General features: G+C 45.2%; 1 protein-coding gene across 2 annotated transcripts; it reads left to right on the top strand.

Annotated features, from left to right (window-relative positions):
- The first annotated feature begins 1,429 nt into the window (after positions 1-1,429).
- impdh2 (IMP (inosine 5'-monophosphate) dehydrogenase 2) lies at positions 1,430-13,031 on the top strand. Of its 2 annotated transcripts, XM_045695199.1 has the most exons (15): positions 1,430-1,879; positions 3,294-3,342; positions 3,490-3,572; positions 3,644-3,745; positions 4,388-4,462; positions 4,968-5,174; positions 5,311-5,398; positions 5,534-5,733; positions 6,193-6,283; positions 6,490-6,585; positions 10,812-10,955; positions 11,579-11,723; positions 12,052-12,195; positions 12,328-12,411; positions 12,703-13,031. In XM_045695199.1, exons 4-15 carry the CDS (start codon positions 3,677-3,679, stop codon positions 12,722-12,724), a joined length of 1,365 nt encoding a protein of 454 aa, XP_045551155.1. In that variant the 5' UTR covers positions 1,430-1,879; positions 3,294-3,342; positions 3,490-3,572; positions 3,644-3,676; the 3' UTR covers positions 12,725-13,031.
- Positions 13,032-13,343: the final 312 nt, after the last annotated feature.

Raw genomic sequence — 13,343 nt, 5'->3', positions numbered from 1 at the left:
ACTTTAGGACTTTCATGCTGCTCAGATACAGGTCAGACTTCGTTAAACAGGCAGCCCAATTCTGGTACTACACCCCCCCCCACACACACACACACACACACACACACTAATTGGACTTTTGACCACATCCGAGCTCATCTTATTGGCCAAAAGACCACTTAGTAAAAAGATCAGAATGGGGCTGTCTGTCTAAATGCAGCCATACTGAACACTTCAGATGTGTTAATGTTGTGACAACCTCTGACCTTTCAACACAAACAGTAATGCCTCCACAATGCATTATTTTGACATGGCTTCTAAACAAGCGCTGCAGTGTAGTCGTTGCTTATTCAGGTCAGTCTGCTTGGCCCAAATATAGGCAGCATGGTGTGCCAGCTATATTAATAACTGCTGTAATGCTCTCTCCTTTTATGTGTGCCACTTTACTAGTGGGCGGTCCAAAGACTCTTAAATAGGGGTTGACAGAAATCCACACCTACACGAACTCCAAGACTTAACGAGCATAGGGCAGAGTTAGTACCTGTCCCGGAAATGACGTGTGACTTCACGCCAGCAGCATATCAACTTGCATCTCACTGCTGGTTTACCTTGGAAGCTCAGTCCCTGGATGGGAGACCAGAAGCTGCTGGAAATGGTGCTGGAGATCCAGTAGGAGGCACTCTTTCCTCTGGTTAAATAAAAAATCCCAAGGCAGTGATTATGGGGCAATTGCCTTGTGGGGTGCTGTCTTTCTGATGGGTGTTAACTCTGGTGTCCTGGCTGACTTCCCAATCTGACCTTCATACCATGGCCACATCATCCCCCATCTTCCAACTGGGTCATTCATCTCCCCTGTAACTTTTCTCCAGGTCATTGCTGAAAATGAGTGTTCTCAGTCAACTTACCTGTTTAAATAAAGGTCAGAGGGATTTATTTGTCATGACAAAAGTTTGTCACTCCACCCACCTGCTGGTTTCAATCAGCAATAACCACAAAGGACTTTTGAGACGATCAGAAACGAATAGGCCACAACAGCCTCAGCTACTCTCTTCATAAGATAAAACACAGGTTCATCTCCTAACTGGCCAGCAGCAGAAACCACAGATCACTTTCTTCACTGTAAAACCTACAAACATCAAAACTGGTCGGACCTGACCAAATGCTCAAATATGAACAAGGTATGAGCCATGGCAAAATGTGTAGCATAGCAGGAATAGTGCTTTAAACTGCAAGCTGCATGCGGCTCTCAGGAACTTAATTGGCTCACGAAAATAAATACAAATTGTAGGGGGTCCTAACCCAGGGGCTCATAATATTTTGGGGTGCTTGACATCAAAAAGCTAGAAAAACCTTGAACCAGAACGCAGAATCTAGAACATCTCCATAGTATCCATCCCACTCCAGCGCGGTAGGTGGCGGTAATGCACCTAATATTGGTATCACAACACCATAAAACCCCAAAGAAAAAAAGCTTGTCAGACGAAAACGTGTGGGACCAGAGGTATCTCCAGACAGTACAGGAGCTTGATAACGTTGGAGGCCGAAGAACAGAGGGCATTTCGGTTAATATTCTACAGTCGTGAATGCATTACATGTCATTTTTTATAACCACGAAAGGGTCTTCTTGACAAGCGACAGAGCGCCTGGTCGCACCACGCCACAGCTGACTGACAGATCGCCGATCGTAACTGACGTTGGGGAGTGGAGCGAAGAAACGAAGAAAGTTATCGGTCTCTTGGGCCGTTGTCTGTTTAGCACCAACGTGGCTAATAAAACACTAACATATATACATCAATTGTATAATGGCGGACTACCTGATCAGTGGACAGACTGGTTACGTGCCCGATGATGGACTCAGCGGGCAGCAACTCTTCAACTGCGGGGACGGCCTTACCTACAAGTAATTATTGACATTTGGCAGTCACATGGCTGCTTGTTGAAATCCATCGCAATTCGCTTTGAATTAACCTGGATAACCGTTGTAGCTAGCTAGCAACCAGAGCCATATATTTCGTCGTTGACACATTAGCTACACTGTTATTTGTGCAGGCAGGGGCTTTGGGTGCTTGGAGTCGTTGCATTGGGTCTACCGACTCAGGTTTCCCGGCTCAACTCAGGCTTTCAAATCACGTAACAAGTAACAATTTTATTTTGGGGACTGACTCAAATCGACCGAAAATAATATCTGAAATAAGTAGATAGATATTTGAGGTTCTGGATAGGCCTGGCTATATTCAACTATGCAAGACGGTGATTTGAACGTTCCTCTGTCACCCAGAGGGTGTATTCGTGAATAATAAGCCTACTTTCAGTGTCTGTTATTAAACATATACACACGACAAAAACTCATGTTTGCAGTCGGTAGACTCGTTTTCCAGCAGTTGAATTAGGAATACCAGGCGTGACAGACAGTGTAGCTAATTATGACACCCAGAAGGCACCTCCATGTCAAGATATTATAGAATATGATTGTGTTGGCATGAACAATAAGTAGCTGTTAGGCAGAAGTATAGTCTATTTACCACAGTGCCTCATCCTATGATGGTTTATACACGTCATTGGCCACATATCTTGTCTACTCTTCAGTGAAGTTACCATCACATCTCATTCTGCGCATTCCATGCTTAATATAGGCCAAGTACTCTTCCTCCTAGAAACATGGGCCGACCTAGTACTAGTATACTTCAAAGTGAAGGTGCTTGTGCAAACAGCATGTTTCAAAATCTCAACCCGTTAGTACATGACAGACCGTGTGCTTGGAAACATATGATTGTAATAATATATGCCGTTTAGCAGATTATTTTATCCAAAGTGACTTAGTCATACTTGCATCACTTCTCGGGGACCTTCGGGAATGTGTTGACAGTCAGCGCTAACGTGTAACAACACAGGACGCGGTTTGCCTGCTCGTCACGTGCGTCAGATATCAGTTAGTCCCACATCAAGTTCCGGATAGCTCAATTCGCTCAGATTATCAAACGCTGAACTTTTGCAGTCCCGCTCAAGTGCTGTCGGAAGATATGATATCGTAGAGTTTGATATGCCCACTGTTAATGGAAGAAAAAAAATTAATAACAATTGGATAGAATATTACTTTATTAACCAGCTGAAGAATGATAATTCACATTTGGCCACCCCACGTGTGATATTGTAACACCTTACTGTACATTCTGAGACACAAATGTGTGAAATTGCATGTGTGTGTGAGAATCATTGTTAGATTGTATGCAGCATGTGAAGCCTATCCCTGCTCTCTCTCTCCCCTCTCTCTCTCTCTTTCTCTCTCTTTCTCTCTCTTTCTCCCTCTCTCTCAGTGACTTCCTGATTCTCCCAGGGTACATTGACTTCACATCGGAACAGGTGGTGAGTGGAACCCTTAGGGCTTCTGACCCTCCATGACCTGGTGTCATATTCATTAGTGCACACCGTAGCAAGACATTTTGCAATGTTTCTTATTGGATAAGTTCAGGTCGTCCCTTTTCAGTCCGTTTTCTTCCGTTTGTTGCCTAGTGAATACGACCGAAGATTCCATTTAAGATTACAAGGAAGACCTTCCCATTGTAATCTTGATTGGCAACCGAGCGCCGTGAAAGGTGTGTTTGTTATTACGACAGGTGTTCGTTACGAGTAGTAACTTGTAGTAACTGGGTTGTGTCCTCTGCAGGATTTGACTTCAGCCCTGACGAAGCGGATCACCATGAAAACGCCTTTTGTATCCTCCCCCATGGACACGGTCACAGAGTCAGCGCTGGCCATTGCCATGGCAGTAAGTCTGGTGTAAACATACACACTTTAGCATGGTGACATAATGGAAGGTTTTAGTTAAAAGTCGACTCGGGGAAAACACGAAGTGAACAGCAGTGTTGGGCCAACTTTTGTATATAAAAAGAAACCAAGATCGATAAACGCCACGACATTCTTCTTCGCAGTTGTTGGCACAGTTATCAAGGAACCAACAAGGAATACAAAAAAAAAACGTATTTGCTGTCAAAGACCGATGACATGAGATCACAAGCATCAACCCCCCAACCCCCCACCCACCCTATAAAACAGCTGATAGCAGAAACATCAACAGCTATTGGAAAACAACCAGTACTTTCTCCCAGGCTACGTTGAAGTGACTACAACAGCTGCAATTATGTGTCACTTAAAATAGTAACCCGAAGATGGTTGTTTTGTAAAGCCCCCCCTCTCCCCCTCCCCCAGAGGCAAACATTGCAGTGGAAACATCACATAGTCTTCACTGCAAAACAAATGCCAAGAATTCACTTGAAACTAGTTGTTCTGCATAAATCCTTACAGGCAACTTCAGCTAGAGTTCATGTCTGAGGACACACATTCTCTCTCACACACACACACACACACACATAAACTGGAAAGTAAACATGTTCATTTAATCGTCTTTCAGCTCACAGGAGGAATAGGCTTCATCCACCACAACTGCACTCCAGAGTTCCAGGCCAACGAGGTCCGCAAGGTCAAGGTGATGACCCCTACTACATGTTTTCACTCTTCATCTCCCTTCATATTTCTCTTATTTTGTTACGTGTGTGTGTGTGTGTGTGTGTGTGTGTGTGTGTGTGTGTGTGTGTGTGTGTGTGTGTGTGTGTGTGTGTGTGTGTGTGTGTGTGTGTGTGTGTGTGTGTGTGTGTGTGTGTGTGTGTGTGTGTGTGTCTCTGCTACTCGTGTTATTGTCTGCCGTCTTTTGGTTTGGTCCTCCTGCCAGCCTAGTTGGAACTGTTTCCCTGCAGTGTTCCCGCTAGAACAGGAAGCAATCATTTTCTCTCTTTTCTCCTATTTCATTTTTGTATCTATCGCTCATGCGCTCTGGTATGCTTTTTAAATACCCTGTAGATTTGCAGAGCCTAATAGATACCCTTACCCCCTTGACCCCCTCCTCTCTCTGCCCTCCGCTACCCCCATCCCTCACTCCCTGCTCCCTCTTTTCCCCCTCGTCTCCTTCCTTCCTTTCCTGCCCTCTCTCCCAGCGGTACGAGCAGGGTTTTATCACAGACCCGGTGGTGATGAGTCCTACAGACCGTGTGGCTGACGTGTTCCAGGCCAAGGCACGCCACGGCTTCTGCGGCATCCCCATCACAGACAGCGGCCACATGGGCGGGCACCTCGTTGGCATCATCTCCTCGCGGGACATTGACTTCCTGAAGGAGGAGGAGCACATCCTGCCACTCAACGAGGTAGGTGTGGCTTAACGTGTATCACGGTGTTCCTCCAGCTAGTCTTTTTAAATCTGTATAATTGTGTTTAGTTGACTTCCCTGCCCGAAGGTACATGCTAATCTTCTTTTGTTTTCTCCTTCCTTCACCACTACAGGTGATGACAAAGCTTGAGGACCTTGTGGTAGCTCCAGCTGGAGTGACACTGAAAGAGGCCAATGAGATCCTGCAGAGGAGTAAGAAAGGTGAGGAGGCGGGACCTGGGGAGAAGGTTCACCATGAAAAAAATAATAATAAAATGAACGAGACTGTCATATAGCCTACATCAACATGCCTTGTGTGTCCGAGGGCCCCATTCTAAATGCCATGTCTCTGTGTAGGTAAGCTTCCCATAGTGAACAAGGAGGGCTGCCTGGTGTCCATCATCGCCAGGACAGACCTGAAGAAGAACAGGGACTTCCCACTGGCCTCTAAAGACTCACGCAAACAGCTGCTGTGTGGGGCAGCCATCGGGACGCACAACGACGACAAGTACAGACTGGACCTGCTGGTGCAGAGCGGAGTAGATGTGGTCGTACTAGTGGGTTCCTGGTTCTTCTACCCCATCTACTTGTTATTCTCTTCATGGATACTTTCTCCATCTTTTTCTTCAGTCTGTTCTTTAAAGGGGCAATCTGCGGTTCAAACAATAACAAAGTGGACAACCCTGCCACTATTTTGGTAAAAAGCGGAGGGATGGCGTTGGAGAAATGTAACCTTTCTCAAGACGGAGCTATGGATACAAGGACTGACCATACATGATATCCAAAATATAGTTTTAACCATGTTTTGTGGCTATACAGTGTTTGTTTACAATTACAATGTTTACAAACAAAGGAGTACGATCATTAAGTACGACCAATGATGTGTATGGGGTACGATAGTTGAATAAGTTTTATATTGTTCAAGAATCAATATGTGTGTGTATATAATTAATTAAGTCTAAAGATTGCTGTAGCAATCGCAGATTGCCCCTTTAATGTTGCTCTCGTTCATCCAGGACTCCTCTCAAGGGAACTCGATCTTCCAAATCAACATGATTAAGTACATCAAAGAGAAATACCCACAGCTTCAGGTCATTGGAGGCAATGGTGAGTGTTACACACAAACAAATATATATATATCACACACACACACACACACACACACACACACACACACACACACACACACACACACACACACACACAGAAAGAGCGAGCAAGAAATGCTGCCTTCTCAGAACTGCCCTCATTTCATGATTGCACTGCACCTGCCTGTGACATTGTTGATCTCTGTCTCCCTCTGTCTGTCTCAGTGGTAACTGCAGCCCAGGCCAAGAACCTGATCGACGCCGGGGTGGACGGCCTGCGAGTGGGCATGGGCAGTGGCTCCATCTGCATCACACAGGAAGGTGAGTCCGACCAATGGCAGACTGCCTAGCTCCCGCTCACCCACACCAGCTGTAACCCAATCGGGGGGCCTCCAATCTGGCCACCTTTCCGCTAAGGACTGAAATCACCCTTTCGCCAACTGTAGAATTCTGTACAAAGGGTCCCATCCATAACAGGGTTCGTTCTAGGTTCTTTCCTTGTCCCTCACTGGCTGTAGAGAATGCTGAAGGGTTTTGCAGAATCAATTCGTGCTGCCATGCTACATTCTAATACAGGCAATTTATCTGAATAAAACCACCTGCTGAAGGACTGGGAGTGTGGAACATCCACAAGCTTCAGCTGAACCGCTTCAGATCGAAACTCTGAAAACTGACAAAAACAATGGACTGTCTCAAGGGGGTAGGTCCTTCAGATATCACGCGCAACTCCGCCATCAATTGTCAGTCTTCCCCTCTCTTTTCTGTTTCTCTTTCACCTCATCCTCCCCTCTCTCAATCATGCTATTCTGTCTATCTTTCATGATCTGTTTTTTTGGTTTCTTATTTTTGATCTATCTCTTCCTTTATCGTCTGTATCCGTCTGTTATTTTCTTTTTGTTCCCCTCTCTTACCCACCGCCTCCATTTCATCTTTCGTTGTGTGGACCTCTGCTCTCTTGGTTTCACACTGCCTGTGATGTCTGTCTCTCTAGCGCCTCTCATTGTTGCTCCTGGTATAAATCTCCACAGCCCCAAAACCCCAACTACTGTAACGGGATACAGCAGTAAGTCCCTCCCACCAGGCGCCACTGCGCAGGGCTTTTTCTCTGTAATTGGCTCCACTACCACACTGTGCCCGCCCACCCCCCCTTCACATCCTGTCTGCATTGGCTGGTTAACGGCTCTGCATCAGTAGAAGTAGTAGCTAAGCTGGCCTTTGAGGTTTTGGATGCTTGTCCTTTTTGTCCTTGACTAATCTGTCAGTGTGACATCGCACCGCCCCTTGTCTCGACATCCTCGTCATAAAACGTGCAGTACATTTTAAATCAAATGGGATTTTATTTGTCACATGGTTCGTAAGCAACAGGTGTAGACTAACAGTGAAAGGCTTACTTGCGGGCCCTTCCCAACGACGCAGAGAGAAAGAAAATAGAGAAATAATTTTAAAGTTTAACACGTAGTAGTAGTAATAATGATAAATATACAATGAGTAACAATAACTTGGCTTTATACATGGGGTACCAGGACTGAGTCGATGTGCAGGGGTACGAGGTCATTGAGGTAGATATGCACATATAGTGTAACTAGGAATAAAGTGACTGATTATTAAACAGCATATTTGAGTAGTCACCGTTACTGCAAAAAGGGTCAATGCAGATGTTCTGGGTAACTATTTAACGAGCTGTTTAGTCTTACGGCTGGGGGGTAGAAGGTGGATGTATATGATGAAGTGTATTTTAGTAATGTGATTGACAGTCTCAGACGACATGGTGTCTGTCAGTTAGGCCGCCTTGCCTCTGAAACGAGCTGTACCTGAACAGATTTCAATATCTTTAGCAATACCAATTACTACAGTTTCAGCGTTCAACACCTGTCAATTTCCTGTTAAAGGTCTTTCTCTGTTGAGAATCATTAACCTGTGTGTGTGTCCGTCCCATGGATTGGATTTAACCACATTTTCCCTGTCAGCTGGACATCAGCATATGGTCATGTTTTCATATAGGAGTGGGGAGGGAGCCCTTAGCTCCAGATTAGACTGGTTGTTGTAACGCATTAAGGAATCTACGTCCAGTATGTCGTTGCTTCTTTACACCCCATTCACATGTAACAGTCATTGACTTAACATACTGTAACTTGCACTGTAAACCCGACCTGTAACTTAGGATTTACTATCTGTTTGTTCATAATAATATTGTTCCTTTGAGAGGGTGGAAAAAGATGCATGTCTTCAAATGCTTTCTGGTAGCGCTGCTTTGCAATTGAATCAATTCGTATTCAGTATTTATGGTAATTACTTACTCAGTTTCATTCCAGTCCCAGTTAGCTCATGGATATGCATATCAATCACAAAAAAAAGGTGAGAGCGAAGCTAAAATAATGTTTTCCACTTTCTCAACTTCCTTCTTTGATGTTGGCTTCAGACATAGTACTGAACTCATTTTAGAGTAAGATTTCATAAATAATTCTCGGCCGAACTGACGGCTGGTAACAGGATTCATTGAAACTTGGGCTCCCGAGTGGCGCAGCGGTCTAAGGCACTGCATATCAGTGCTAGAGGCGTCACTATAGTACCTGGTTCGAATCCCGGCTGTATCACATCCGGCCGTGATTGGGAGTCCCATAGGGCAGCGCACAATTGGCCCAGCGTCGTTAGGGTTTGGCCGGAGTAGGCCGTCATTGTAAATAAGAATTTGCTCTTAACTGACTTGCCGAGTTAAATGTAAAAAATAATGTTTAACTGTCACATAACGCGTTAAGCAGGAAAAGAGGCCAATCTGCTAATTCTCATATTTAGTGTTGAGGAAAAAAAGCCTGCAAAAATAATCAATCATGGGTATTTATAAAGCCCTTTTTACACCAGCCGATGTCACAAAGTGCTATACAGAAACCAGCAAGCAATGCAGATGTAGAAGCACGGTGGCTAGGAAAAACTCCCTAGAAAGGCAGGAACCTAGGAAGAAACCTAGAGAGGAACCTGAGGGGTGGCCAGTCCTCTTCTGGCTGTGCCGGGTGGAGATTATAACAGAACATGGCCAAGATGTTCAAACGTTCATAGATGACCAGCAGGGTCAAATAATAATAATCACAGTGGTTGTCGAGGGTGCAACAGGTCAGCACCTCAGGAGTAAATGTCAGTTGGCTTTTCATAGCCGATCATTCAGCGTTAGAGAGTTAGAGAGACAGAGACGAAGGTAGCACGTCCGGTAAACACGTCAGGGTTTCATAGCCGCAGGCAGAACAGTTGAAACTGGAGCAGCAGCAGGTGGACTGGGGACAGCAAGGAGTCATCAGGCCAGATAGTCCTGCGGCATGGTCCTAGGGCTCAGGTCCTCCGAGAGAAGAGGGAGTTAGAGGGAGCATACTTAAATTCACACAGGACACTGGATAAGACAGGAGAAATACTCCAGATATAACAGACTGACCCTAGCCCCCCGACACATAAACTATTGCAGCATAAATACTGGAGGCTGAGACAGGAGGGGTCAGGAGACACTGTGGCCCCATCCGATGAAACCCCCGGACAGGGCCAACCAGGCAGGATATAACCCCACCCACTTTGCCAAAGCACAGCCCCCACACCACTAGAGGGATATCTTCAACCACCAACTTACTACGCTGAGACAAGGCCGAGTATAGCCCACGGAGTTCTCCCCCACGGCACGAACCCGAGGAAGATCACGTCAGTGACTCAACCCACTCAGGTGATGCATCCCTCCTAGGGACGGCATGGAAGAGCACCAGTAAGCCAGTGACTCAGCCCCTGTAATAGGGTTTGAGGCAGAGAACCCCAGTGGAGAGAGGGGAACCGGCCAGGCAGAGACAGCAAGGGCGGTTCGTCGCTCCAGTGCCTTTCCGTTCACCTTCACACCCCTGGGCCAGACGACACTCAGAGGACTTACTGAAGAGATGCTTCCTGAAGAGATGCTTGTGCTTCCTGAATTCAAAACATATAAACTCAAACCTTTTTTAAGGCTTCCTCGGTTTCAGTTGTTTTTCTTTTCATTTTATGAATGTTATGTTCCCAAATAAACATCAAATTTCTCTAATGTAGGCTAATCTTGTGTGTGTGTGGTTGGTCTACTACATGTTGATTCATGTTTTGTGAATGGGAAATCCTATCTTACTAAATTCCAAAAGCTGGGACATCAGCTTGCTCTGTAATCAGTTTCATAATGATTACATTTATCAGGGAAACACAGACGATGAAATCCAATTCATTATGAGATGATCCACTCCAGCAAGCCAAAACCATGTTTAATATACAGCAAATCAACGAAAATATGAATTAATATTCAAGAAATACTGATATGATGAATTCACTTAATAAACCAGGAAATTACAACCTAAAATGGCTGTGTGAGGATGCCTAATGCCTAGTCTGTCTCTGATGTTGGGGGGGGGGCTACATATGCAGGGATATGCCCCACCATGACCTGTCGGCCTCAATTGAACCAAGTGACACAAAGTAGGCCTCAAGCAGTCATGAACATTGTCACGACGTATGTGTGTTCTTTGTTCACGCCTGTCCTCCTTCCCTTGTTGTCTCAGTGTTGGCATGTGGGCGTCCCCAGGCCACCGCCGTGTACAAGGTGTCTGAGTACGCCCGTCGATTCGGGGTGCCAGTCATCGCCGATGGGGGCATCCAGACCGTGGGGCACATCGCCAAAGCCCTGGCACTTGGGGCATCTACAGGTGTGTCTCAGGCTCAAATCAAATACCCATACACACACCAATTCTCATTAGTCAATAGTATATAGCATTAGCCATTACACATAGCATTAGCCATTACACATAGCATTAGCCATTACACATAGCATTAGCCATTACACATAGCATTACACATAGCATTAGCCATTACACATAGCATTAGCCATTACGGCAGATAGCCTAGTGGTTAGAGCATTGAGCCAGTAACCGAAGGGTTGCTGGATCAAATCCCTGAGCTGACAAGGTAAAAATCTGTCGTTCTGCCCCTGAGCAAGGCAGTTAACCCACTGTTACCTGGGCGCCGAAGACGTGGATGCCGATTATGGCAGCCCCCCGCACCTCTCTGATTCAGAGGGGTTGGGCTAAATGCGGAAGACACATTTCAGTTGAATGCATTCAGTTGTACAACTGACTACGTATCCCCCTTTCCCTTACACATAACATAAGCCACACATAACATTAGCTGTTACACATAGCATTAGCCATTACTTTTAGCACTTACAGGCTCACATTTAGAGACTGATATAATAATGTACTAACACACACAAATCCCTCTCAAAGCGTGAAAGGTACATTCTCTCATCTCTCGTCCCCTTGTGTCTCTCCAGTGATGATGGGCTCTCTCCTAGCTGCCACCAGCGAGGCTCCAGGTGAATACTTCTTCTCTGACGGCATTAGGCTGAAGAAATACAGAGGCATGGGCTCACTGGATGCCATGGACAAGAACTTGGGCTCCCAGACCAGATACTTCAGGTACTGAGTCATAGTTATACTAATGCACTAGTAATACAGTAAAACAAATCTTTATTATCCCTAGAATTGTATTCGTTAGGCACCAAACAAAATAAAACCGACAAACAGGGAGGCACTACCTGAACTTGTCCAATAAGAAGCGCTTGTTGCTTCCCTTTGCAACATGTTTTGCTACAGTGTGCACTAATCAATTACTACAACCCGGGGGCAACTAGCTTTGCAGCAGGCAGTCACTCAAAAGACAAATAACATATAGCTGACCCGTCCTCTTTCTCTCTCTCTCTCTCTCTCTCTCTCTCTACCTGTTTCCTCCTCCGTCTTTCTGCAGTGAGTGTGACAAGATCAAGGTGGCCCAGGGTGTGTCGGGGGCGGTCCAGGACAAGGGCTCTATCCATAAGTTTATTCCCTACCTGCTGGCTGGGATCCAACACTCCTGTCAAGACATCGGCTCCAAGAGCCTCACCCAGCTCAGGTACACACACACACACACACACACACACACGCACACGTCTGAATGTTTGTCAAAGTGCACCTACTTTGATACCGGCACGTGTGTGTGTGAGCTCGGGGGCTCCATGTAACACTATTTGTCTTCCCCGTGCAGAGCCATGATGTATTCTGGGGATCTGAAGTTTGAGAGGAGGACGACATCGGCCCAGATGGAGGGAGGAGTCCACAGCCTGCACAGGTACTTACTGTTGTGGTCTAGCTAGGCAGTGTCGACTAGCCTACGGTGCTGTCACAGAGGCTAACATTACATTTATATTCTTTGCTTGTTGAGGGGATTTTCTTAACATCTCAGTTTCACATACCACCTGCAAGCTCCTAGATTTAAAATGGTTCCCTTTTCCAAACAAATCTCACTTCAACCTGTTTATAGGTCTTTCCCGATCTCAGCATGATTCGACATGTTGGTAATTCGTTACCAGATCATTAATCTGTTGAACCCGCTCTCTTTTTTTTTCTCCCTGTCTTGCAGTTATGAGAAGTGCCTGTTCTAAAGAAGAGAACAACAGTCGTGGGCTGCAGACTTGTTTTCCTCAAGCATACGCACATGAAAGCACACACAACTACTTGACAACCCCCCCCACACACACACACACACACACACACACACTAACACAAATGTCAGTTATGCCTAAACCATCAGTCTTCCCCTTCTGTTGTTCCCTATCGATGCTGAGGGAGAGCAGAGCATGTCTGTCTTGTCTATCCGTCAGTATTGTGATGGAGTGTTTTGGTGTTATCAGATGCCTTCCATGTCCTACTGATGTGAATAAGTCAAATAAAAATGTTTTTTTCCACGTTTTTGTTGTTGTTATTGTGGTCATTTGAATGGTCATGTATCATGTGTAGAGATACAGACCTGGTTTGAAATATATGGGTATTTCTAATAAAAAAAAAATAATCTTTCTGTGTCTTTAATGTTTTCAAATAATATGGCAGAAATGAAATACTTCAATTTTGATAATGTTCTATAAATATCCTACTATTTGAAACTATTTTCCAAATACTCCTAGGACCAAACAGACCTGGGTTCAAATGCATGGGAGTATTTCAATATTAGTATTTAAAAATGCACTTCTGTGTATATTTGCGTATTTTCAAATACATTCCAAT

This window comes from Salmo salar, chromosome ssa15 (assembly GCF_905237065.1).
Source record: "Salmo salar chromosome ssa15, Ssal_v3.1, whole genome shotgun sequence".
NCBI classification, from domain to species: Eukaryota; Metazoa; Chordata; class Actinopteri; order Salmoniformes; family Salmonidae; genus Salmo; species Salmo salar.
This window is presented reverse-complemented; position numbering and strand designations above follow the sequence as displayed.